Source organism: Eretmochelys imbricata, chromosome 23 (genome assembly GCF_965152235.1).
Source record: "Eretmochelys imbricata isolate rEreImb1 chromosome 23, rEreImb1.hap1, whole genome shotgun sequence".
NCBI lineage: Eukaryota > Metazoa > Chordata > Testudines > Cheloniidae > Eretmochelys > Eretmochelys imbricata.
In genome coordinates, this window is record NC_135594.1 from 2,159,374 (window position 1) to 2,183,014 (window position 23,641).

General features: G+C 64.8%; 1 protein-coding gene across 1 annotated transcript; it reads right to left on the reverse strand.

Annotated features, from left to right (window-relative positions):
* Positions 1 to 2,867: 2,867 nt before the first annotated feature.
* Positions 2,868 to 23,082, reverse strand: EHD2 (EH domain containing 2). The gene is made up of 5 exons (XM_077840354.1): positions 22,685 to 23,082; positions 17,425 to 17,522; positions 8,931 to 9,343; positions 3,762 to 3,926; positions 2,868 to 3,510 (listed from the first exon to the last, which is right to left on the reverse strand). The coding sequence occupies exons 1-5, from the start codon at positions 23,080 to 23,082 to the stop codon at positions 2,974 to 2,976; spliced, it is 1,611 nt and encodes a 536-aa protein (XP_077696480.1). The 3' UTR covers positions 2,868 to 2,973.
* Positions 23,083 to 23,641: the final 559 nt, after the last annotated feature.

The following is a 23,641-nucleotide window of genomic DNA, read 5'->3' on the forward strand; positions in this document are numbered from 1 at the left end:
GAGGGCGAAGTGCCCTGACTGAGCAAGGCTGGGAACGTGGCCATGCTGGAGGGGACTCAGGGGGGCGAAAGGGCCCAGAGGTGCCTCTTGGCTTCAGCCTCCATCCCCCACTGGCACCCAAGGGAGGCGCTGCCAGGGTGCTGGGGTGGGGATGGAGGGTTTCCAATCCCCGCCCCCCCCCCCGCCACACACACTTTCCACTGCATGGACACCCCCTGCACTCCCTGCCAGCCCGGCCCTCCCATCTTTCCCAAGCCACGCTGAGGAATGCAAGTTTCCCTTGGCCGGGGCTCCGGGGTCCTGGCAGCCACCCAGGGGGGGTGAGTCACCGGCCAGAGACGCTCGCTCCACCCTGCGGTGCAAAGGTGAGGAGGGAGTCGAATGCCGGACAGTTTGTTCCCGCGGCAGCTCCCAGCCAACGGGGCTGCAGGCTCGTCAGTCCCACATCCCCCAGCCCAGCCTCGTCCCGCCCAGGGTCCACCCGGGACCTGCCTCCTCCCAGGGGCATGGGCCGGGGTCTCCACACTTCCCAGTGGATGGCAGATTAGGAGCTGGGGAGCAGCCTCCCAATCCCACCCACCTCTGGCTCCTGGGGACCCCACCTGGGGGCTGAGAATGTGCCCACAATGTGGGGGGGGCAGGCTGCACATCATCCCCCTCTGCCTGGCTCTTTGGCCTTAAGGGCACAGGAGGTCTAGTTCTGCCAGGGGGTTCGGATTGATGGGCCGATCCAGTGAGGGGAGGCAGGATACCAGGGTGGATGGGCCCAGTGGTGTGATCTGGGTGGCAGAGACAGGGGAGGAGGAGGAAGTGGGGGGCAGGAATGCCGGGCAAAGCAGGCCACTGGTCTGATGGGGGTAAGGGGGGTACCTGGCTGATGGGCCCTGGGTCCAGAAGCAGAGGGCCAGGCTGTGGGCCACTAGCCGCGCTCCGATTCCAGGCAGCGTCTGGCTCCAGGGGCCGAGCATCAGGGGCCCACATCAGCGGATAAATGCGAGATCTCTTTATTGCAGAAGGACCGATATAAATACGGCCCCGGGGGCAGAGGAGACGACATACAGAGAGTCCTGGAGCCCGGCTCGCACAAGGGTGGCCAGTGAGACCGAGGGGGAAAGACCTCCTGGGGCTCCAGCTGGGCTCAGGCCCCGTGTTGCCCTCAATGGGCCAAGGCCAGTTCCCAGCCGTATCTGACCCTAGATCCAGAGAGATGGTAATTACCTCGGCTGACCTCACACAACAGCCAGGAGAGAGATGTGGCCTGCAGGGGGAGCCCCCCAACCTGGTCACCTGACCAGGGCTGTATTAGGGCCCCCCCACATCCCTCCGACCACTATCCTGCCCCAGGGATGGGGAACAGAGGGCCTGAATCTCGGTTGCCCCATCCGTGCACTTGGGGATGGGATGGGCGGGGGGCGGCTAGTGTAACTTAGAGCGGCCCCAGTGCTCCTGTGACTCACGCTCTGCCCCTAGTAGGCCCTGGTTTAACGGCAGAGTAAATGAGCGTTTTGCCATAACAATACCAAGGGGCTGCCCCCCCCAGCGCACGGGAGGGGGGAGCAGTGGGGTGTGTCGGGGCATGAAGCGCAGGGTGGCTGGTCTGATACAAGGGGTCAATATACACAAAGCATGTGGCTGGAGGGGAAATGCCCCCCCCCAAGATACGACTCACAGAACCTGCCTGACTGGGCCCCACTTCCCGGATGGGTCTGAATGGACCCGGTTGGGCTCAGACAGGGCAGCTGTCCCCCCAGACCGTGAGTGAATTGCATGGCTGGTACAATATGGGTGCAGTACCGCCTGCTACCACGAGGGAGGGGGCGTCTAGCGGGGCTGCAGTCCACTGAGGCTGTAATACCCCAGGCTGCCACCAGGGGGCAGGCAGGTGGCAGGGCCATACAGGGATATATGGGGCCAATTGGCAGGCCCTGCCCCCTGCTGTTGGGGGATTGTTACCTGCAGCCCGCCCAGCTGTTCTGGGCACTGGGCTCAGAACCCCCCAAACTCCTAGGGTAGCTCTGCCCCAGGCAGCCCTCAGGGCCGTATCTGGGTCCCAGCGGCCTGGTGCTGGCCCCCAGCCTGGCACCACAGATGGCAGACGGGACATGGGCATGGAGGATGCCAGGGGCAGTGCCAGGATGTGACTTGTGCTAACCCAGCCTGGCTCTATGCTCCCCTACTCAGGGGCGGGGTGGGGGAGAGCAGCTCATGGCTGGCAGGCCCCAGGTTCGATCCCCATCCAGTGTGGCTGGTGGCCTGGGGATCTGGGAGCACAGCAAGTCCCCCCCACTTTAACATGGTGATGGCCCCGGGGTCCGTCAGGTCTCCCCCCAGATGACCTGGGGCAGCTGGAGGTCCGGGCAGTGGGTCCAGCTCGCGGCCTCTCTCTTCTGTCCCGGTGGACACGTAACATTGGGGGGGGGGGAATCTGGGGGCTGCTGACCTCGACAGAGCCAGCTGCAGCTTCGTGCCCCGGGGGCAGGACGGAGATGGTGAAGGTATCCCAGGGCGGCTGGCTCAGATGGGATGCTGCAGGGCGGGGCGGGGGAGGAGGGCCTGATCCTGCATCCATGAGGTCCTAAATTACTCCCTCACCGGGGGGGTGAGGGGTGAGACTGGTTTGCTGATGCTGGAAAGTGGGGGGATCAGGGTTTCCTGGAGCAGTTCAGCCTGGCATGGGGGGGGAATCGGAGTCTCCCGGAGCAGTTCAGCCTGGCATGTGGGGGGGGGGAATCGGGGTCTCCTGGAGCAGTTCAGCCTGGCATGGGGGCAGAGAGATCGTGGTTTCCCGGAGCAGTTCGGCCTGGCACGGGTTGGGGGTGGATCGGGGTCTCCCAGGGCAGTTCAGCCTGGCACGGGGGGCAGGGGGATCGCAGTTTCCTGGAGCAGTTCAGCCTGGCACGGGTTAGGGGGGCGGAATCAGGGTCTCCTGGAGCAATTGAGCCTGGCACGGGGCGGGTGTGAGCTGGGGCCCGTTTACTCGGCCGAGCCCTTCTGCCTCCTCTTGGAGGGGGGCACCAGGTGGCGGGGCAGGTCGGCGGGCAGGCCGTGCCCCTCCAGCTTGACCTCGATGAGGTGGCTGGCCAGGGCGAACTCCTCGTCGTCCAGCATCCCGTCCCTGTCCACGTCGCTCAGCTTCCAGATCTTGCCCAGCACCGAGTTGGGCAGCTTGGTGGCCACCATCCAGCTCTTGGCCTTGGTGCCGCTCAGCTTCCCGTCCAGGGGCGAGAGGTTGTAGAAGATCTCGTCGTACTTGGGCTTGTCCTTGGTCACCACCCAGTCCTCGTCGTCCGCCCCCTCGTAGGCGCCCTCGGCCAGGCCCTCCACGAAGGGGCCGTTGTGGGTGCCGTCGAAGGCCCCCCCCTGCACCCCGCCCTCCGGCATCTCCAGCTCCTCCTGGCGCAGCAGGGGCATCAGCTTGGCGATGTCGCTCGTCAGCATCTCGTCCAGCCCGTCCAGCAGCCGCGGCTTCAGCGCGTGGAACTTGGTGAAGTCGTGGACCATCAGCAGCTCCTGCGGGGGGGCAGGGTGGTCAGCAGCCGGGGGGGGGCACGGCCCAGTTCGGCCGGGCGCCCCCTCTCCCACGGCCCAGTCCAGCCTGGCACCGTCCCTCCCCTGCCGCCTAACTTGGCCCATCACCCCCCAGCTCCGCACACTGAAGTCCAGCCCAGCCCCACACCCCGTCCCCAGCGGCGTGGGGCAGCCTGCAGGGGGCGCCGTGGCAGGGGGCCGAGGAGCCAGCGGCGCCAGGGGCCGGCTCTCACCTGCATCTTGCCGCAGTCGGGGAAGTCGCCGGGCGAGATGTGATGCTCCAGCTGGATCTTGGCGAAGATGACGGGCAGCTTGGCGATCAGGTGCTTTTTCTTGTTGTCCTTCCCGAACACCGAGGGCATCTCCTTCTTCAGGTGGCTGATGATGTGGGCATGGACCTGGGGGGGCCGAGGGGGCGTCAGCCAGGACTGGAGGGGACGGGACCCATCCGCAGGGCCCACCTCCAGAGCGAGGAGGCATGCCCCCACCCCGCGGTGCCAACCACAGCTCCCGCCCCCGCTGCTCGGGGCCACCGGGCTTGCTGGCTGAGCTGTCAATTATCCAGCTCCCTTCCCCCCCACCACTTAGCAGTGCCCTCCCCCCCACCCCATCTTCCTCCCCTCCCCCCCCAGCCGAGCGTCACCCTCCTCCCCCCACCCCATCTTCCTCCCCTCCCCCCAGCCGAGCGTCACCCTCCCCTCCCCCCCCACCCCATCGTCACCCTCCCCTCCCCCTCAACCCCATCTTCCTCCCCTCCTTCCCAACTGAGCATCACCCTCCTCCCCCCACCCCATCTTCCTCCTCTCCCCCCAGCCCAGCATCATCCTACCCCCAACCCCATCTTCCTCCCCTCCCCCCAGCCCAGCATCACCCTCCCCCGCAACCCCATCTTCCTCCCCTCCCCCATGGCCCAGCATCGCCCTCCTCAGCCCACAGCTCAGCCTGGCCCAGCACCAGTCCCCTCCCGGCCCAGCTCGGACGCCCCCGCAGCACCAGTGGGCCCCGCCAGCAGCTCTTCCTGCCGGGCCCCCTCTCCCGCCCTGCACTGACCCAGAGCTTCGCTCCCTCGGCTTCCGCAGGAAGGATCCGTCTGGGGCAGTTGGGCAGGGCAGGGCAGGGGCGCTCGCTCAGTCCCCACCCTCACACCGGGACAGGCCCCCCAGCCTGGCTCCCAGCATGGCCCAGGACACTGGACTGGGAGCCAGGACTCCTGGGTCCCATCCCCAGCTCTAGAAGGAGAAGGGAGAGGGTGTAGTGGTTAGAGCAGGGAGGCTGGGAGCCAGGACTCCTGGGTTCTATCCCCAGCTCTAGGAGGGGGGGCGGGGGTCTAGTAACAAGCAGGGGGGCTGAGGAACTGATTTATAAGGAAAGATTTAACAACCCAAATCCAGCTAAAATACACCGGGGTGGGGGACTATGGGCCACAGTTGCAGCCCCCATGGGGGGAGTTTATTCCATGAGCTCTTGGGGGCAGGGGCCCTCTGCCCCCACTTTCCTCCAGCACTGGCTCCATGGACCTGGACCTGCCCCCCCCCCCGGACCACATCCCGCCTGCCTTTCCCCACTGCCCCCCGCCACGTGCCAGCCCGGAGACGTCAGGGAATTTGCTGCCTTGTGCCCCCTGCTGCTGCACTTCGCTGCCTTCTCTCTGCGGAGAAAGAGGGGCTCAGGAAAATCTGTGCCCCAAAGCCTTGGGTGGACTTTGGGGGCTGAGTGAACGTTAGCCATGCGGGCAGGGCAGTGGACCCCCACCACGGGAAGGGAGCCGCAGACAGCTGCTCTTGGAGCAAACACCAGCTGAATGTTGCCCCTTGATCCCCCGAAGGGGGGGACCCCAGGTCCGGCCTGCTCAGATGGCAGCTGAACCCACATGACTGAGTGGTTAGGAGCACGGGGCTAGGGCTCAGGACTCCTGGGTTCTCTTCCTGCCTCTGCTTGGCCACCTTGGGCAAGTCACCGCCCCGCTCTGTGCCTTGGTTTCTGTCTAGTTAAATTGTGAGCGCCTGGCACAATGGGGGACAGGGTCATGGCAGCGCCAGGCACAAGAAGGCCCCAACTTACTGTGTCCTTAAGAAAGTGACTCAGCCCCCCCTCCGCATTAAGGATTGGGCCCAGATGCCAACGGCATAGGGGGACGGGGCAGATGAACATCTCAGCTCGATGGTGATGCTGGCCCTTGCCAGCCCTGCCCCGGGCGAGCGCTGGGGCCAAGGGGCGGGCGTCCAGCCTCCGTGACCTGGGCGGTTGTTGGCAGCCGGCTGTGGAAAGTGCTCAGGGGCTGTTCCATGGACGTTCTGTTCCCTGGCTCCGGCCGGGGCCGGGAGGAAATTGCCACTCGGGGGCCCGGGCCGCACAAAGGGCCCCGGGGAGCCGGCCCAGCAGGTGGCAGGAAAAGATAAGGCCGCGAGGGAGGGAAAGAGGCTGCAAAAGCCAATCTGGCGCTTCCTCTCGGGCCAATGGAGGAGCCTCATTAAAACTCCCCCACGTCACCGGGGGCACGGGGAGAGGAACCTGCGTTACTGAGGGGGCCGCGCCCTCGGGGGGGTTGGTGTTGCTTTCCAAAAGCCTGTTAGAATAGGGAACGCTGGCCCTGAACTGGCTCCAGGGTGGGGTCCTGGGACCTTTCCCCCCTAGGGGGTGCTGGCCCTGATCTGGCTCCAGGTTGGGGGTCCTGGGACCTTTCCCCCCTAGGGGGCGCTGGCCCTGATCTGGCTCCAGGGTGGGGTCCTGGGACCTTTCCCCCCTAGGGGGCGCTGGCCCTGATCTGGCTCCAGGGTGGGGGTCCTGGGACCTTTCCCCCCTAGGGGGCGCTGGCCCTGCTCTGGCCGCGGGGCTGGGGCCAGGAGCCCGGGGCCTTTCCCCTCCGGGTTACCAACGTGCTTGCAATGGCGGGGGCTGGAAGTTCGCTGTGCCCGGGGGTGCTGGGACTGAGCCCCGCCAGCCCACGAGTCACCCAGGGGCTGCCCCCTCCCCAGCCTGGCTGAAGCAAGGAGAAATCGTGCGGGGGGGCTGTGAGCTCCGAACCTGGGGCAAAACAGCTGCCCGCTCACCGGTGTCCGGCCCAGGGCGGGGCACGGCTGGAATCCAGCTGCCAGGACTGGGTGGGATGGGGCGGATTGGGGGGGGCTGGATCGCTCGGAGCTGCCTGCCCAGCCCAGCCTCGCCTGGCACCCCATGCCCTGGCGAGGGGGGCTCCCCCTTCAGGCACAGGGCCAGGGACCAGCCCGGACACTGCCAGGTGCTAAGGTGGGCGCCTACTACTTGGGGGATGCCCAGCCCCCCCTGCGTCGGCTCAAGCATGGGGGGCAGCAGCAGGGGGTTGGGGAACCAGGCCCAGGGCATGTGGAGGTGTCAGTGCCCCCCACCCCTAATGGAGGCATCCCTAGTTAGAGGGTGTTTTAGGGGATCTGGCTAGAGGCATTTCCCAGGTGAGGGGGGTGTTGCTCAGGCCAGGAGCCGGGGAGGGCCGTTGCTCAGGAGGGGGTCCCCATTTCTCAGGCTGGGGGGGGTGTTGCTCAGGCCAGGAGCCGGGGAGGGCCGTTGCTCAGGAGGGGGTCCCCATTTCCCAGGTGTGGGGGGGTGTTGCTCAGGCCAGGAGCCGGGGAGGGCCGTTGCTCGGGAGGGGGTCCCCATTTCCCAGGTGGGGGGGGTGTTGCTCAGGCCAGGAGCCGGGGAGGGCCGTTGCTCGGGAGGGGGTCCCCATTTCTCCGGCTGGGGGGGTGTTGCTCAGGCCAGGAGCCGGGGAGGGCCGTTGCTCAGGAGGGGGTCCCCATTTCTCAGGCTGGGGGGGGTGTTGCTCAGGCCAGGAGCCGGGGAGGGCCGTTGCTCAGGAGGGGGTCCCCATTTCTCAGGCTGGGGGGGGGGTGTTGCTCAGGCCAGGAGCCGGGGAGGGCCGTTGCTCAGGAGGGGGGTCCCCATTTCCCAGGTGGGGGGGGTGTTGCTCAGGCCAGGAGCCGGGGAGGGCCGTTGCTCGGGAGGGGGTCCCCATTTCTCCGGCTGGGGGGGGTGTTGCTCAGGCCAGGAGCCGGGGAGGGCCGTTGCTCAGGAGGGGGTCCCCATTTCTCAGGCTGGGGGGGGCAGGGAGGATTGTTGCTCGATCACAGCTGCGGAAGGCTCTGCCGCATGGGAAACCCTTAATGAGGAAACCAGGTGCAGGATGCGGGGGTGGGGGGCTCACAAACCCCGTAACGGCCCCTCCCCTGCAGCACAATGAGGACACATGCACACCCCCGGGGGGGGGGCATTGTTCAGCGCAGGACAGCCACGCTGTTGTTGGGGGTCTGGAGCCATCTGCTGCCTAAGAGGGTCACAGCCCTGAGATGATATGGGGCAGGGGGTGGGAAACGCAGCCCCAAAAGCTGCCCTCAGAGACTCGCCCCAAGCTCGGGGGTGCAGGGCCCGCAATGGGCCTGAGACCCACTAGCTAGCAGAGAATGTAAGACTTCCCGCAGCCAAGGGGTCTCTAATCACTAGACCCCCCCGCCCACTCCTCTCTCTGAGCTGGGAATAGAACCCAGGAGTCCTGGCTTCCAGCCCCTCCTGCTCTAACCACTAGACCCCCCCCACTCCCCTCTCTGAGCTGGGAATAGAACCCAGGAGTCCTGGCTTCCAGCCCCTCCTGCTCTAACCACTAGACCCCCCCCACTCCCCTCTCTGAGCTGGGAATAGAACCCAGGAGTCCTGGCTTCCAGCCCCTCCTGCTCTAACCACTAGACCCCCCCCACTCCCCTCTCTGAGCTGGGAATAGAACCCAGGAGTCCTGGCTTCCAGCCCCTCCTGCTCTAACCACTAGACCTCTCCCCTCCCCACGCCACCCATGCCACGCTAGACCAGGCATAGAACCCAGGAGTCCTGGTGGCTTGGATGATAACCAGGCGCTTTTGCCACCTGGGTGGCCAGGGGCTCCTTGGTCCCTCACCTTGCTCCCCCTGTCCCCTCAGTCCCCCCTGTCCCTCTTGGTGCCCCCCACTCACCCCCCTATTATTCCCTTCCCTGCCCGCTCTGTCCCCCCACCTGCCTAGATCCCCCTGCCCCCCTCAGTACTCCCCACCCACGACCCCAGAGCCCCCTTCCATCCCCCTCAGTCCCCCCCGTCCCCCTCAGTGCCCTCCACCCATGACCCCAGAACCCCCCTTTCATCCCCCTCGGTCCCCCTGCCCGCCTAGATCCCCACAGTGCTCCCCAACCCCCTCCCCAGAGCCCCCTTCCACGCCCCTCGGTCCCCTTGCCAGCCTAGATCCCCTGCACCCCTCAGTCCCCCCGTCCCCGCGGAAATCCCCCTCCCACCTCCTTGACCTGCCTAGATCCCCCTGTCCCTCTCAGTGCCCCCCCCACATCTCCCCAGAGCTCCCCCCAGTCCCCCCCGGTGCCCTCCTCCCACCCCCCTCAGTCCCCCCGCTCACCCTGACCAGCCGGGCTCTCTTGACCAGGTCGTTGAGCTTGCGGAGGGCCGAGTTGCGGGGCAGGTTCTGGATGTCCTGGAACAAGTCCTGCTCCTCCAGCTCGAAGAGCCGCCGGTTGTCGGAGACGAGCAGCGGCTCAGCCCAGAAGGAGCCAATGTAGACACGCAGCACCTCAGGGGTGTTGAACACCTTCCCCAGGGACCACATGAGGGCCCCATAGACCCGCATCAGCTGCTGCGTCTCCACCATGTCGGCCTTGTTCAGGACCACCCGGATCTTGTCCTCGTTGCCCTTCAGGGCTCGGATGGCCTCCGAGAACTCGTCCGAGATCTCCAGCTTGTGGGCGTCGAAGAGCAGGACGATGCGGTCCACGCGCTCCGCGAACCACTGCAGCACGGCCGGGAAGTCGTAGCCTGCGGGCCCGGGGAGATGCCATCAGGGCCCGAGGGGCGGGCGCGGGGCCCGGCGGGCAAGGCCCTGCCCTGTGCCCCGCGCCAGCCCTGCCCCCCCGCCTCACGCCTGCCCCGCTCCCCACTCCCGCCCTGCCCCATCCGCCTGCCCCACGCCTGCCCTGCTCCCCACTCCCCAGCCCTGTGCCCCACGCCCCCCGTGCCCCCTGCTCCCCAGCCCCTGCACCCTATACCCATCCTGCTCCCCACTCCCCAGCCCTGTGCCCCATGCCTGCCCTGCCCCCCTGCCCCTGTGCCCAACACAGCCCTGCTCCCCACTCCCCAGCCCTGTGCCCCACGCCCCCCGTGCCCCCTGCACCCTATACCCATCCTGCTCCCCACTCCCCAGCCCTGTGCCCCATGCCCGCCCTGCCCCCCTGCCCCTGTGCCCAACACAGCCCTGCTCCCCACTCCCCAGCCCTGTGCCCCACACCCATCCTGCTCCCCTGCCCCTGTGCCCAGTTCAGCCCTGCTCCCCACTCCCCAGCCCTGTGCCCCCCCGCCCGCCCTGCCTCGCCCCCCTGCCTCATGCCCGCCCTGCTCCCCACTCCCCAGACCCAGTGCCCCACGCCCCCCGTGCCCCTGCACCCTATACCCATCCTGCTCCCCACTCCCCAGCCCTGTGCCCCCCGCCCGCCCTGCCTCGCCCCCCTGCCTCATGCCCACCCTGCTCCCCACTCCCCAGACCCAGTGCCCCACGCCCCTGCACCCTATACCCGTCCTGCTCCCCACTCCCCAGCCCTGTGCCCCATGCCCGCCCTGCCCCCCTGCCCCTGTGCCCAACACAGCCCTGCTCCCCACTCCCCAGCCCTGTGCCCCATGCCCGCCCTGCCCCCTGCCCCTGTGCCCAGTACAGCCCTGCTCCCCACTCCCCAGACCCTGTGCCCCCCGCCCGCCCTGCCTCGCCCCCCTGCCTCATGCCCGCCCTGATCCCCACTCCCCAGACCCAGTGCCCCACGCCCCCCGTGCTCCTGCACCCTATACCCGTCCTGCTCCCCACTCCCCAGCCCTGTGCCCCCCGCCCGCCCTGCCTCGCCCCCCTGCCTCATGCCCGCCCTGCTCCCCACTCCCCAGACCCAGTGCCCCCCGTGCCCCTGCACCCTATACCCGTCCTGCTCCCCACTCCCCAGCCCTGTGCCCCATGCCCGCCCTGCCCCCCTGCCCCTGTGCCCAACACAGCCCTGCTCCCCACTCCCCAGCCCTGTGCCCAACACAGCCCTGCTCCCCACTCCCCAGCCCTGTGCCCCACACCCATCCTGCTCCCCTGCCCCTGTGCCCAGTACAGCCCTGCTCCCCACTCCCCAGACGCTGTGCCCCCCCGCCCGCCCTGCCTCGCCCCCCTGCCTCATGCCCGCCCTGCTCCCCACTCCCCAGCCCCTGTGCCCCACACCCCCGTGCCCCCCACTCCGCAGCCCCTGCACCCCATGCCCAGCACAGCCCTGCCCCTCCAGTCCCCAGCCCCTGTGCCCCACACCCGCCCTGCCAGGGCATGGGGCGTACCCTGCAGAGTGCACTGGCTGCCCGTGGACCTTGCTGCCAGCTTTGGGGTCCCTAGGCAGCAAGTTCCTTGACCCCTTCCGCTGGCGCCGGGCGCATGGGTTGAGAGAGGGAAAGGGGCCCCTGCTTCCCCCCAACAGACCCCCTCCCCCACCCTCTGCTCCTCCCCTAGTGTACCCCCAACCCTGCCTCCCTCACCCCCCACTGCCTCCCATTGAGATCAGCGCCCCGTCGCGCCGGGCGCTGCCCAGACCCCGACCCAGATCAGGGCCCTGACATGCCGGGCGCTCCCCGGACGCCGACACAGATCAGGGTCCCCTGTATTTGTGGGGGGCTCAGGGGCTGAGAGAAGAGACGTCTCATTACATCCCCCCCAGCAAACCTAACAGCCTCGCTGAGGATTGCTGCTGGAGCCCAGCAGATTCTCCCCCCCCCGGCCCTCCCACTTGGCAGCCCAAGGCGGCCAGTGTCTCCAAAGCACCAAAAAAGGAAGCCTTGAGGCTGAGCAGAGGAAAGTCTGAGCCAGCCGGGGCCCCACCGTGAATCAAAAACCCAGCTGGACCGGACGGGGCTGCTGCAAACCCCCTCCGGGCGTCTCTCCGCTGGCCGGGGGGTCCTGGGAAAGGTTGGGGTGGCCTCCCGTGCCAGGGGGAATCAGCGAAACCAGGGCACGGGGCTTTCCAGCGACCCAGCCCCCTGCCCGGGCGAGGGGCTCTGGCCTGCTGCAGCCAGCCAGACGTTCTCCCCGCTCCTCTGGCCCCCGGCTTCTCTGGGGTGGCGGGGAGCAGGCGTCGGCCCTGTTGGCTGCAGTGATGGGGTGGGGGGAGAATCGGGTCCTGCGAACTCCTCCGTCCCCTGCTGTTTACACAAGCAGGGAAGGAGCCAGTGAGTTTCCAGGTCTGGCGCCCGGCCCTCCCTGGAAAATGGAGCCGATCCAGAGGAGGACCGGGGCTCCCGGCGACGGGCTGCTTCCCCCGCTGAGCTGGGATGGGGAAGGGGAGGCTGGGGCCGGCTGGAGAGCCGCGGCTGAGCTGTGTGTCCAGCCCAGATGGGATTCAGGGGGATCCTCTAGAGAGGGAGGGGGGCCCGAGGGGCATGAACGGCAGCTGGACCAGACCCTGTGCCCACCCGACAGCCGCGCTGGCCTTTCCCCCACACCAGCTTGCCAAGGTGTATTGGATCTCACGGCGCCCTGCACCTAACGTCACGAGCTACAGGGTTCGCCTTCGCTTGCAGGCCTGGAGCACTGTGTGGTGGGTTATGGTGCACTGTCTGAACAGGCCCCGCACCCCACCCCAGAGGTGGCTGCATCTCAGCACTGGGTGAAGGATCTCTGTATAAACAGCTGCCATGCAGCTCAGGCCTGGCTGGGAAGCTGGCCCTGGGAGCAGGGCTATAACTCACCCCATGGGAAACACCCGGAGATCCAGATGGTGCCAGCTCACGGCGGGAATTTCCTCTGCGCTCTGGCCCATTTGGCTCAGTCCTCTGGCAGCCCACCTGGGCAGTTGCTGTGTCTCGGTGATGGGGTTCACCAGGGGACGGGGCTCTGGGCTTCCATTGCCTCAGGGGACCTCCTCCTTTCCCCCGAAAAACCGCCACTAGCTATCTTCAACTGGGGTCTAGTGGTTAGAGCAGGGAGGGGCAGCTGGGAGCCAGGACTCCTGTCCCCGGTTCTGGGAGGGGAGTGGAATTTAGTGGTTAGAGTGGGGGGAGGGGAGCTAGGACTCCTGGGTTCCGTGATTCACTGAATGGCCTTCAGCAAGTCTCTGCCGCCTCTTTGTGCCTCAGTTTCCCCAACTGTGAAGCAAGGAGAGAACCGCACTGATTGGCCTCACAGGGGTCGACTTGGCCATAGCTTTTCACTAGCAATGCTCCCGGTGCCCCCATGTCAAAGCAGGCTGTGCTGCTCCCATTCACGTGCGCTATCCCCCGTCTCCCCCACGATCACGCCCTCAGGACGTACGCCCTGCCTCCGCCGCGCTCCCCTCTGCTGTCACAGCCCCACTGGCAGGACGGGCATGATTTCTCAGCGTGTTGTGACCCATCCCGTTGCTATGGGGCTCAGCTGATCCTGCCCACGAAAACCTCCCTGCCCTGGCTTATCACCTGCTTTATTTTAACAGCTTCTTCCTCTTTTTCTCTTGGCCCTGCTGGTTGCTGGGGGATTTCAGATCCCACCCTGTTCCCAGAAACAGCACACCAGGGACCTGGCCTGAACCGAACTGCCCCGTCGGGCACTTCCTGGGTTCAGTCCCAGGGCCGCTGCAACGCCTGCTCGTGGGGACGCATGGCTGCACGAGCAACCCTACAATAACAGACCAATGTAGTGGTGCAGGATTCACAAGTGACCCTACGATAACAAACCAGTGTGACCAGCCCGTGCCGTCTCCGAGCGGCCCTACGATAACGAACCAGCCCGTGCCGTCTCCGAGCGGCCCTACGATAACGAACCAGCCCGTGCCGTCTCCGAGCGGCCCTACGATAACGAACCAGCCCGTGCCGTCTCCGAGCGGCCCTACGATAACGAACCAGCCCGTGCCGTCTCCGAGCAACCCTACGATAACGAACCAGCCCGTGCCGTCTCCGAGCGGCCCTACGATAACGAACCAGCCCGTGCCGTCTCCGAGCGGCCCTACGATAACGAACCAGTGTGACCAGCCCGTGCCGTCTCCGAGCGGCCCTACGATAACGAACCAGTGTGACCAGCCCGTGCCGTCTCCGAGCGGCCCTACGATAACGAACCAGTGTGACCAGCCCGTGCCATCTCCGAGCGGCCCTACGATAACGAACCAGCCCGTGCCGTCTCCGAGCGGCCCTACGATAACGAACCAGCCCGTGCCGTCTCCGAGCGACCCTACGATAACGAACCAGTGTGACCAGCCCGTGCCATCTCCGAGCGTCCCTACGATAACGAACCAGCCCGTGCCGTCTCCGAGCGACCCTACAATAACGAACCAGCCCGTGCCGTCTCCGAGCGACCCTACGATAACGAACCAGTGTGACCAGCCCGTGCCATCTCCGAGCGACCCTACAATAACGAACCAGCCCGTGCCATCTCCGAGCGACCCTACGATAACACTGCAGCCTGCCTGCTAGAGGGAGATCGGTTTTGTTTGGGATGCACAGCTGGGCCTGTCCCAGCGGGCTGTTTGCACACAGGAGTGAGCTGAACACGGGACAGCTGCGAGCAGCCGAGGGCGCCCTGGACTCACCGGGGTGTTTACTGAGCCGCCATGCCCCTGGGTCGGGCTGGATTCCCTGCATGCCTCCGGGCACCGCCTGCATGGCGCTCCCTCCAGCTCCAAAGGGTGCCAGGTGGGCAGCTGGGCCAGGGAGCCCCCCCGGGGGGGGCCTCTTGTGTTCTAGCAGCTGGGTGAACCCCTCCTGGAATGCAGCCCCCTCCCCACATGGGCCCCGGGAGCCCCTGGCAGCTCGCCAGCGAGGAATTCAAAGGGGAGGAATCCCAACGAGGAATTCGGACACGTCAGTGGGAAAGCACGTCCCCGCCCCCCACTACATTCCTCCAGCCAGGGTACATCCAGGCCGGGGACCCCCCAGCTTAGGGCAGGAAGGGCACATTCCCGCAGGGGCCAGGGGTCACTGGGAGGGCAGGTGCTCAGTGCCTCTGAAATTGGGCTGCCAGGAGCCTCACGGTGCTGTGATAAACCGTCTCGTAACGGGTGCCTGGTCCCTGACGCTGAGATGCAGCCGCCTCTGGGGTGCGGGGCGGGGGCCTGTTTGTACAGGGATCCCACACCCGGCACTGAGATGCAGCCACCTCTGTGATGGGCCCTGGCAGCTGTTTATACAGAGAGCCCCTCAGCCAGGACTGAAACGCAGCCACCTCGGGGGTGGCATGCAACAGCTGCTGCATACCAGCATTGCACTCTGGTTTAGAATAGCCACCAAAGCCTGGTCCTATGGTCCAAAACCGGGCCTGGGAGCCAGGACTCCTGGGTTCTATCCCCAGCTCTGGGAGGGGAGCGGGGTTGGTGGTTAGAGCGGGGCGGGGGTGGGGGGCTGGGAACCAGGACGCCTGGGTTCTCTCCCCAGCTGCCCTTGGGAAGCCACTGCCCCTCAGCTTCCCTGGGAGCTGATGGCCCCGCACACCCGGTGTGGGTTGCTGTGTGGCGGCAGGTTATCCAGTGTCTCTGTTGGTTTTCCCAGGGCCTTCCCCACGCAGCTGCTCCCTGCCCAGCAGGGCCAGAGGCCTGGACATCCCTTTGTTGGCACGCGGGGCCGACTCCTCCGTGCCTCATGCTCCCTGGCAGGCATCCCAGTGCGGGAACAGCCAGCCCCTGCTCAGCTGACGGGATCCAGCCCAAACAGAGTCACGGCCCTGGCTGGGAGGTTATGCTCCGAGGCCCAGCCGGATCCCATGGCAGAGCGATGTCATCGGCCTCCTTCAGTTTGCACACCCAGCTTCGTTTGGACAGGATTCTCCCTCACTTCCTGCCCCGAACGGCTGGCTGGCATTGCTGAATCATAAACAGGGCCCCGCACCTCACCCCAGAGGTGGCTGCATCTCGGCACTAGGCGAGTGGTCCCCGTATAAACAGCCCTCGCGTTCCACCCCAGAGGTGGCTGCCTGCATCTCAGCCCCCATTGATCTGAGGACCAATCCTCCTCACACAGCATCACCCCCCAGCTCCCCAAAGGCGGTACTCTGCAGGATGCCTCCCGCTCCACTGATGAGGCTCACTAACGAGTTGTGTGCCTTGAGGCTACTTATTGCACCGGATTCCGTCCTGATACATTTCATTCTCACTCAATACCCTCCTTTGTAACGGATTTGTTCCGCGGTGGCTAATCGGTTTCTTCCAGGAATGATTTTATAACCAGCAGGGGGGAGGAGGGGTACAGGAACAAGAGCGAGAAAGAAAACGTCCCTGCTTGTGGTTACGTTTCCCCTCTCCCCTTTGCTGGCCTGGTCTGCTGAGCCGGCAGCGCCGTGGGGCCGTGACTGGCTCTCGCTCTGTGTCTGGCTGGGGCAGAGAGAGACAGCCAGAGCTGGACAGCAGGGGCTGCAGGTCGGGTGTGAGGGGCCCCGGCAGAGCTCGGGGAGCCCAGGGCTGGGCTAGCAGGGGCTGCGGGTTGAGAGTGATGGGCACTGTCAGAGCTGTGGGGGGCAGGGGAGCCCAAGGCTGGGTGTTCAGGGTCCTGGCGGAGCTCGGGGAGCAGGTGTCTGAGTAACTCAGCGCCCTTGCTCCATCCACCCCTGGGCCACCTGTCTATGGCGCTCGCCCAGCAGCATCGGCAGCCCTGGCCCTTTGGAGGCGCTGGGGGCTCGGATAATGCAGCCCCCCAAGCTGCTCCCTGTTTGGAATCAGCCCTGCTGCACCGTGTCCCGTGAAGTCGGGCTCTGGGACTGAGTCAGTATTTCCCGGCTGGCTGGAGCCCGGGGGGCAGGGAACCGAGGGGCAATGCCAGCCCCGTGCCAGGAACATGCCCGGCTGCTCGCATGGCAGGGCCAAGGACAGAGCAGAGACGAAGCCTGAGATTTATTTGTCTGATGGCTCCATGCCCCCCCCGCCCCCCTTTGGGAACCCAGGTCCTAGCCCCAGCCCCACCTCCAAAGCCAGTGTGGCAATACCCACGTTTGTCCCAGGCCAGGATCCCACATGGGAGGAGCCCCACTGGGGCTTGGCCTCTCGCCTCCCGCCACTGTCATCCCCCAGCCTGGGGGGGAGCTGGGCCACGTCAATCTGGGAGCCACCAGCCCAGTCACACCCGCTAGTGGGCAGCGAGGGGCCCTGCTCAGGCCCTGGTGCATGGCACCCGCAAGGCAACCACTCGCACGCACGGCCTGCCAAGCGGGCACACGCATGCCCCGCCCTGCAGGCACAGATGCAAACGTGGGCGCCCGTGAACACACGCGCACGCACCGGCCCGCAAGTGCCCAAGGGCCCCCCCAGCCCTGGGCCCGCACACAGCCAGGGCACACGCATTGCCACGCGGGGCGCGTACACACACCGACATGCACAAACAGTTTGTCCAAGCGAATTACGACAACAACGGGTGGTTTCATCCCGCGACGATGACTCACGGTGAAAAAATGCCCCTGGCCCAGGCCTGGCTCCTGCAGCAACAGGCCTCCCAGCCAAGTGTGCGCTCGACAGGGCGGGGCTGGGAAAGGCGGCGTTCTGCAGCGAGGGTGTCCTGGTGCCCGGGGTGCATGGAGACACACACCCGTCTGAAGGGAGCCCCCCACCCCTCTACTCCACTAGACCCCACTCCCCTCCCAGAGCCAGGGAGAGAACCCAGGCGTCCTGGCTCCCAGCCCCCCTGCTCTAACCACTAGCTCCCGCTCCCCTCCCAGAGCTGGGGACAGAACCCAGGAGTCCTGGCTTGACCTGCTGGGCTCCGCAGCCCTTCCACCCACCCTGGCAATCAACGTGCCCCTGACCGAATCCCCACGGGGAGGGAGCCGGGGTTACAGATGTGGCAAGATGAAGCCCCCGCCCCTTGCTCCAGCCACATAGCACTGAGCCAGTGCAGTTTCGCCCCATCCCTGTCCCCCTCCTACCCCCCGCCCCAGGCCTTACCCCGGCACACGCGCTGCTTGGCTCCCGACAGGATCCCCGGGGTGTCGATGAGGCTGATACTCTCCAGAACTTGGTTGGGCAGCTGGGCACACATGAACCTGTCAGGAGAGGGAAGCAGCGATGAGCAATGGCAGCATGTGGGACAGGAGTGGGGCAGCTCGGCCTAGCAGCTAGGGCTCCGCACGAGGAGCCAGGACTCCTGGGTCCTATCCTGGTGCAGGGAGGGGAGCGGGGTCTAGTGGTCAGATCACGGGTGGCTGGGAGTCAGGACTCCTGGGTTCACGGCATGGCTCTGTCACTGAACTGCTTTGGGACTTGGGGGAAGTCTCTTCCCCGCTGGTGCCTCTCTCCCCACCCTGCCCATGCCGAGTTAAAGTGGGAGCTCTTCCAGGCAGAGACAGTCTCACTCTCTCTGGACAGTCCCTGGCCCAACAGGGGCCCCTGATCTCGGTCTGGGTCTGGGCAGTGCCTGGCCCAACGGGGCCTTGATCTCGGTTGGGGTCTGGGCAGTGCCCGGCACAATGTGGCCCTGATCTCAGTCAGGGTCTGTGCAGCACCTGGTGTAATTGGAGACTCCAGGGGCTACTGTGTTTGGATGTTGGCAGGTTTATCCCATGTCCTTTGATCTCTACTGCTGAGAAAGCAGGTGGAAAACAGTTACTGTTTAAAGAGAGCTCATCCACCCCACTGCCAGCCCCCTTCTCCTTGCGTAAGGAGCAGATCGGGGGTGTGGCCGGAGCGCGCTGCACTGGGGCTATTCTCTGCCACCCCCACAGAGTACATAGGGGATGAATCGGGGGCGTGGCTGGAGCGCACTGCGCTGTGGCTATTCTCTGCCCCTCAGGTCCCACAGATGACTTAGAGCAGCCCTGAGGCTGCTGTAATTTGCACTAAGGGTCAGACAGCTCCCAGGATTCAGAGGGTTTAAAGCCACTTTTCCCACTCCAGGTGCTGGGAGGGGGAATCACAGAACCCTGAGCCTTGGGGAGTCCCTGCTTTCCCCTGACCCTGGGGCCCTGGCGGTGCTGGGGAGCCAGGTCACCCCACCACATACAGTAGAGCAGCCTCAGGGGAGCCCTGAGCTGGTTGGAGAGGATGGTGGCACCGTGAAGCTGCATCGGGCCTGGGGATCCGGCCCCCTCCAGTCCCAGGGTGCAAGCAGACACCCCCTGGCCTCTGTGCCAGCCTCCTACGTAGCCTGGGGCCGCCCTTCTTCTGCGCCTCCCCCAACCGCAGAGCGCCCGGAGCATCAGCTCATGCGGGAAAACGCCTTTTCCTCACTCTGCCTTCCCGGGGGCACAGCGGCACCGGACACGTGGACGGAGGCTGGACAGCTGACTGCGGGCCAAGGGCAGAGAGACAGGCCACAGTGGCAGGGCCCAGGGTAAAGGCTGCGGGGGGCTGGGCGGAAAGGAAGGGGAAGAAGGAATGAAGGATGGAGCAAGACGCAGGAGTAGCCCGGACGCAGGCTGGGGGATCTGGGAAGAGGAGAGCGAGCCAGGGCTGGTGCAGAGGATGGGGGGATGCTGCCCCACGCTCCCTGGCCCGGGTTGGGGAGGCGGGGGAGCCTGCAGGAAAGCAGCCCAGCATCAGCAGGAAGCCGGGCCGTGGCATGCGAGTGGGGGGCTCATGGGGAGGAGCCCGTGTTTACAAACTCCTCCATGCTGGAGGAAGTCGGGCTGGTCCGATATAAACACGACGCTAAAAATAGCCCTGCCCAGGCCCAGCTGAGCCAGGCAGCGAAGGTAGCGGGGGGCTCCCAGCTCGGCTGTGGCTGCTTCCAAGCAGGGGCTGGAGCTACAGGCCAGATGGTCTCCCGGGGCCTGCTCCAGCCAGGGGGCTATCGGGAGCCGTTGCACTGACCTCAGTGGGCTTTAGGTTGGGCTCCAGGGCCCGTTTCCCTGGGAAACCCGCCACCGTCCATGAAAAGAACCTAGGCGTCCTGGCCTGTTTGTCTAGAAAGGAGAGTGTTTCCAGAGTTAAAATTCATTTTGTTTTACCGAGATCGGGGCCCTGTCGCGGCGGGCGCTGCCCAGACCCCGACCGAGATCAGGGCCCCATTGTGCCAGGTGCTGCCCAGACCCCGACCGAGATCGGGGCCCTGTCACACCAGGTGCTGCCCAGACCTTGCCAGAGATCAGGGCCCCCATTGTGCCGGGTGCTGCACAGACACAGACTGAGAGCCATTCCCCCATAGACATATTATCCCTATGTTACAGACAGGGGAAACCGAGGCACAATGCGATTTCCAGTGAGTCTGTGACAGAGCCAGATACTGAACCCCTATCTCCTGGGCCCCAGCCTTTCCTCGAGGCCCCCCTCACTCCATCTTCCCCGCCTGCACCCCTCAGCTCAGCCCCGAGCTGAGCTTGCCCGCCCCAGGCGCCTCCTGCCAGCCATCTCGTGAGAAGGGGCCTGTCCTCCCATGGCTTCCTGCCGCCAGCGCATCTGGAGCCATGACGCCTTCTTTCCAGGCAGCCCGGGCTGGGGAGGGGACTGGGCCACAGGCCCTGCATTCCTGAGAGCCTGGCTCAGCCCCAGCCCCCAGCCTGGCCCCCCCACCACAGACCGGGGCTGGGTGGGAACAGGTGTCCTCTGCACTGCACGAGACAAGGCCAGGCTGGATGCACATCACAGGGGGCTGCTGCTGTTTAAACCTCCCTCCCTACAGCTGAAGCCCCACGGTCCCCCAGGTGTAGCCCCCTCCCCTGCCAAACCCAACATCCCAGGCTTCTCCCAAGGGGCTGGGCAGGGACATGCAGGGTTGAACAGCTGTTTGTAATGGTGGAGCAAGGTGAGGGCGGGAAGCCAAGGCAGGGCTGTGCCAGATGGGGCAAGGGATCTCCACTTTTCAGAGAAGGAGTGGAGTCTAGTGGTTAGAGCAGGGAGGGTTAGGATCCAGGACTCCTGGGGCCGATCCCTGGCTCTGGGAAAGTAGTAGGGTCTAGCTGTTAGACATCGGAGTTTGGACTCCTGGGTTCTATTCCTAGCTCTGCAAAGGTGTGGGGCGTCTGAGTGGCTGGTGCAGGGAGGGACTGGGAGCCAGGACTCCTGGGGCCTGTTCCTGGCTCTGTAGGACGTAAGACCCGAAGAGGAGAAATGACATGTGCAGGGCTCTGCAGAGTCAGGGAAAGAACCCAGGAGCCCTGACAACAAACTCATGCGGCCTTGCTATCATCCTGACTTGCAGCATGCTGCCACTGAAGCGCTGCCGTGTTCCACCCCAGAGGCAGCTGCAGTTCAGTGCGGGTCGGGGGAGCAGCCCCACGGGATACTCTGAGACTCGTGACAGGCTCGATGGGAGAGGTTTACAAAGCAGGACCGGGGGCTTAGCCACAAATTCCATCACTGACACCCACAGGCCCGCTCCCCCAGCACCAGGGCAGGAAACGGCCCCCAGGTTAACGGGCGTGGATGAAGCTAAGAAAGGAGGGCTTGGATCTGAACCACCCCCGCAGTGCCCTGCCCCTCCCCATGTTGGATGTACACACACACACCAATGCACGCACATGGACTCACACTGAGTTGCGCCCAGATGCACACACCCCCCCTGGGTTGCACACAGATGCACACACACACACAGGAGGGGCAGAGCCCCAGTGTGGAGACAGGCTGTAGAAATGATCCAGGGCTCCGCCCGGGGGCGAGGCTGGATAGATCGGGGCTGGGAGAGGCGAGGGGCAGGAGCTGGGGATGGGAGGGGCTAGAGAAGGGGAACGGGCTGCCCCCGCTTGTCCCAAGGGCCAGGGGGCGCCCATTGACTCTGAATGGCAGCTGTTTAAACCGATGAAAGGAAATGCAGCCTGGCATTAGCCCGTGGAACTCCCTGCTACAAGCTCTGAGGCCATGTGGTCAGGGACTCAAGCAAGGGCTGGGGATAAAGAGAACATTTAATTAGACAGATTGCGTTTTTGGTTTAATAAGGGATATAAGTCCCCAAGCTTCATGGCATGAGCTGAAGTCTTGGGGATCGGGGAAAGCATCCCCTAGTGGCCAGATTACCCCATAGCTCTCTGGGCTAGATGGACCTGCTGGCCATTCCTATGTCACGTCCCATTGCTTAAGCTCAAGTGAGAGGAGAGACTCTAAAAGGAGCTGGGAATGGGCACATCAGACCAGATCAAAGGCCCATCAAGCCAGGTCTCCTGTCCACGAGAGAGTGGGTCAAGCCAGACACTCCTGAGGACCGTGAGGTAGCCAGCTGTGGCATCTTACCCCATGGGGGAAATTCCTGACCCCTCCATGGAGCTGGTCTGCTCACGCCCTGGAGCATGCCGATTAAACAGCCACAGGACCCAGGCCAGTTCAGCCTGGGCTGGCACGGGTGTGGGCTGAAGACAAGGAAGAGGAGGCACTTGTAGATGGCGAGGAAAGGCCGTGGCACAGAGTCCCTGCAGGAAGGCACTGGAGAATAAGCGGCCCTCTCCTGCGCCACAGTGAGCTAGCGGTGGCCGGGGAGCATTGTGGGAAGGCATTGGAGGACCAGCAGCCCTCGATCGTTGTGTGGCAGGCTAGCCTGGGCCGAGTTAGCGGTGGCCGGGGAGCATTGTGGGAAGGTACTGGAGGACCAGGAGTCCTTGACGGGCAGTGCTAGCCCGGGCCAAGTTAGCGGTGGCCGGGGAGCATTGTGGGAAGGCATTGGAGGACCAGCAGTCCTCGATCGTTGTGTGGCAGGTTAGCCTGGGCCGAGTTAGCGGTGGCCGGGGAGCATTGTGGGAAGGCATTGGAAGACCAGCAGTCCTCGATCGTTGTGTGGCAGGTTAGCCTGGGCCAAGTTAGCAGTGGCCGGGGAGCATTGTGGGAAGGCATTGGAGGATTAGCAGCAGCCCTGGATGGGCAGTGCTGGCCTGAGTTAGTGGTGGCCGGGGAGCATTGAGGAAAGGCACTGGAGGACCAGCAGCCCTCGATCGTTGTGTGGTGGGCTAGCCTGGGCTGAGTTAGCGGTGGCCGGGGAGCATTGTGGGAAGGCATTGGAGGACTAGCAGCAGCCCTGGATGGGCAGTGCTGGCCTGAGTTAGCGGTGGCCGGGGAGCATTGAGGAAAGGCACTGGAGGACCAGCAGCCCTCGATCGTTGTGTGGTGGGCTAGCCTGGGCCGAGATAAGTGGCTGTAGAGGGAAGCTCACTCAAGGGCTGCCCAGTAGGCCCAGTTGTGCTGGCCATCACACGAGCGATGGGGTTTTGTGCATGTGTGGGGACGGGGGTCGAGTTCATGGGGACGCTGGGAGCAGGGGGCCCACGAGCGGGGGGCCAGCACTCACCGGTTGAGGAAAGTGTTCCCGAAGGGGTTGAGCTTGCGGAAGGGTTTCTTGGGGTCAACGATGAGGGCGTTGCCTGGGATGATCCCCTCGGTCTCGCCATGCATGACCGCGATGAAGGAGTCGGTGGTGGGCTCGGGCCCAATGCGGCTGCCCGGGATGTCTTGCTCCAGCAAGTACTTGATGAAGGTGGTCTTCCCCGTGGAGTATTGCCCCACCACCAGCACCATGGGCTTGTTGTCAAAGTCGGCGTCCTCCAGGGCCGGCGAGTGGAAGTCATGGAAGCGGTAGAATTCCTCCACGGGCAGCAGCTTCTTCTTGTAGAGGTTCTTCAGCCCCTCGGTGACCGTGTGGATCACCTCAGGAGTCTTCTTCTCGTTCTTCCTCATCCAGCTGAACATCTTCCCCTAGTCCTGCCGTACACACCCGGGGAGAAACAGGGCAATGGGGACTCCTTGGGAGATCGATAGATCCTAATCAATAGATCTTTCTGAGATCAATAGTTCGGAGTTGATAGATCTTTCCGAGATCAATAGATCTGAGAGTCAACAGTTCAACTGATCCAATATAGAGATCAATTAATCCAAGCTGAAAACCCCGTCGAGAACCAGGAAGAGCCACAGTCTTTTGGAGATCAGCAGATGTAAAGTTGATAGATCTTTAAATGGATAGATCTCTGGGAGATCAAATGGAAAGATCTTGAAAATGGGAGACTGGCAGATCTGAAACCAATAGACCGCTTGGGAATCAGCAGATCTCTGATCAGTAGATCCAAATGGATAGATCTTTTTCGTGGGGAGACGGGTGGATCTCTTGGGTGATCTCCAGACCTGGATTTGGTAATCAGATGAAATTTAAAGGCACAGTGTTGCATATGCTGCTCGATTTAAAGAAACCCAAGTATAATCACTCCTAAACCAGGAGCATAGGCTTGGCATGGGAGGGGGGGTTCTTCTGGTG

What these genes read in the sequence shown, in the direction of transcription:
- EHD2 (XM_077840354.1), bottom strand. Translation starts at nt 23,082, where the DNA reads ATGTTCAGCTGGATGAGGAAGAACGAGAAGAAGACTCCTGAGGTGATC. An exon ending in CAAGCAGCGCGTGTGCCGGG is followed by an intron (nt 9,344 to 17,424) that starts GTAAGGCCTGGG and finishes CCGGGCCCGCAG; the next exon opens with GCTACGACTTCCCGGCCGTG. An exon ending in AGAGAGCCCGGCTGGTCAGG is followed by an intron (nt 3,927 to 8,930) that starts GTGAGCGGGGGG and finishes CGGCCCCCCCAG; the next exon opens with GTCCATGCCCACATCATCAG.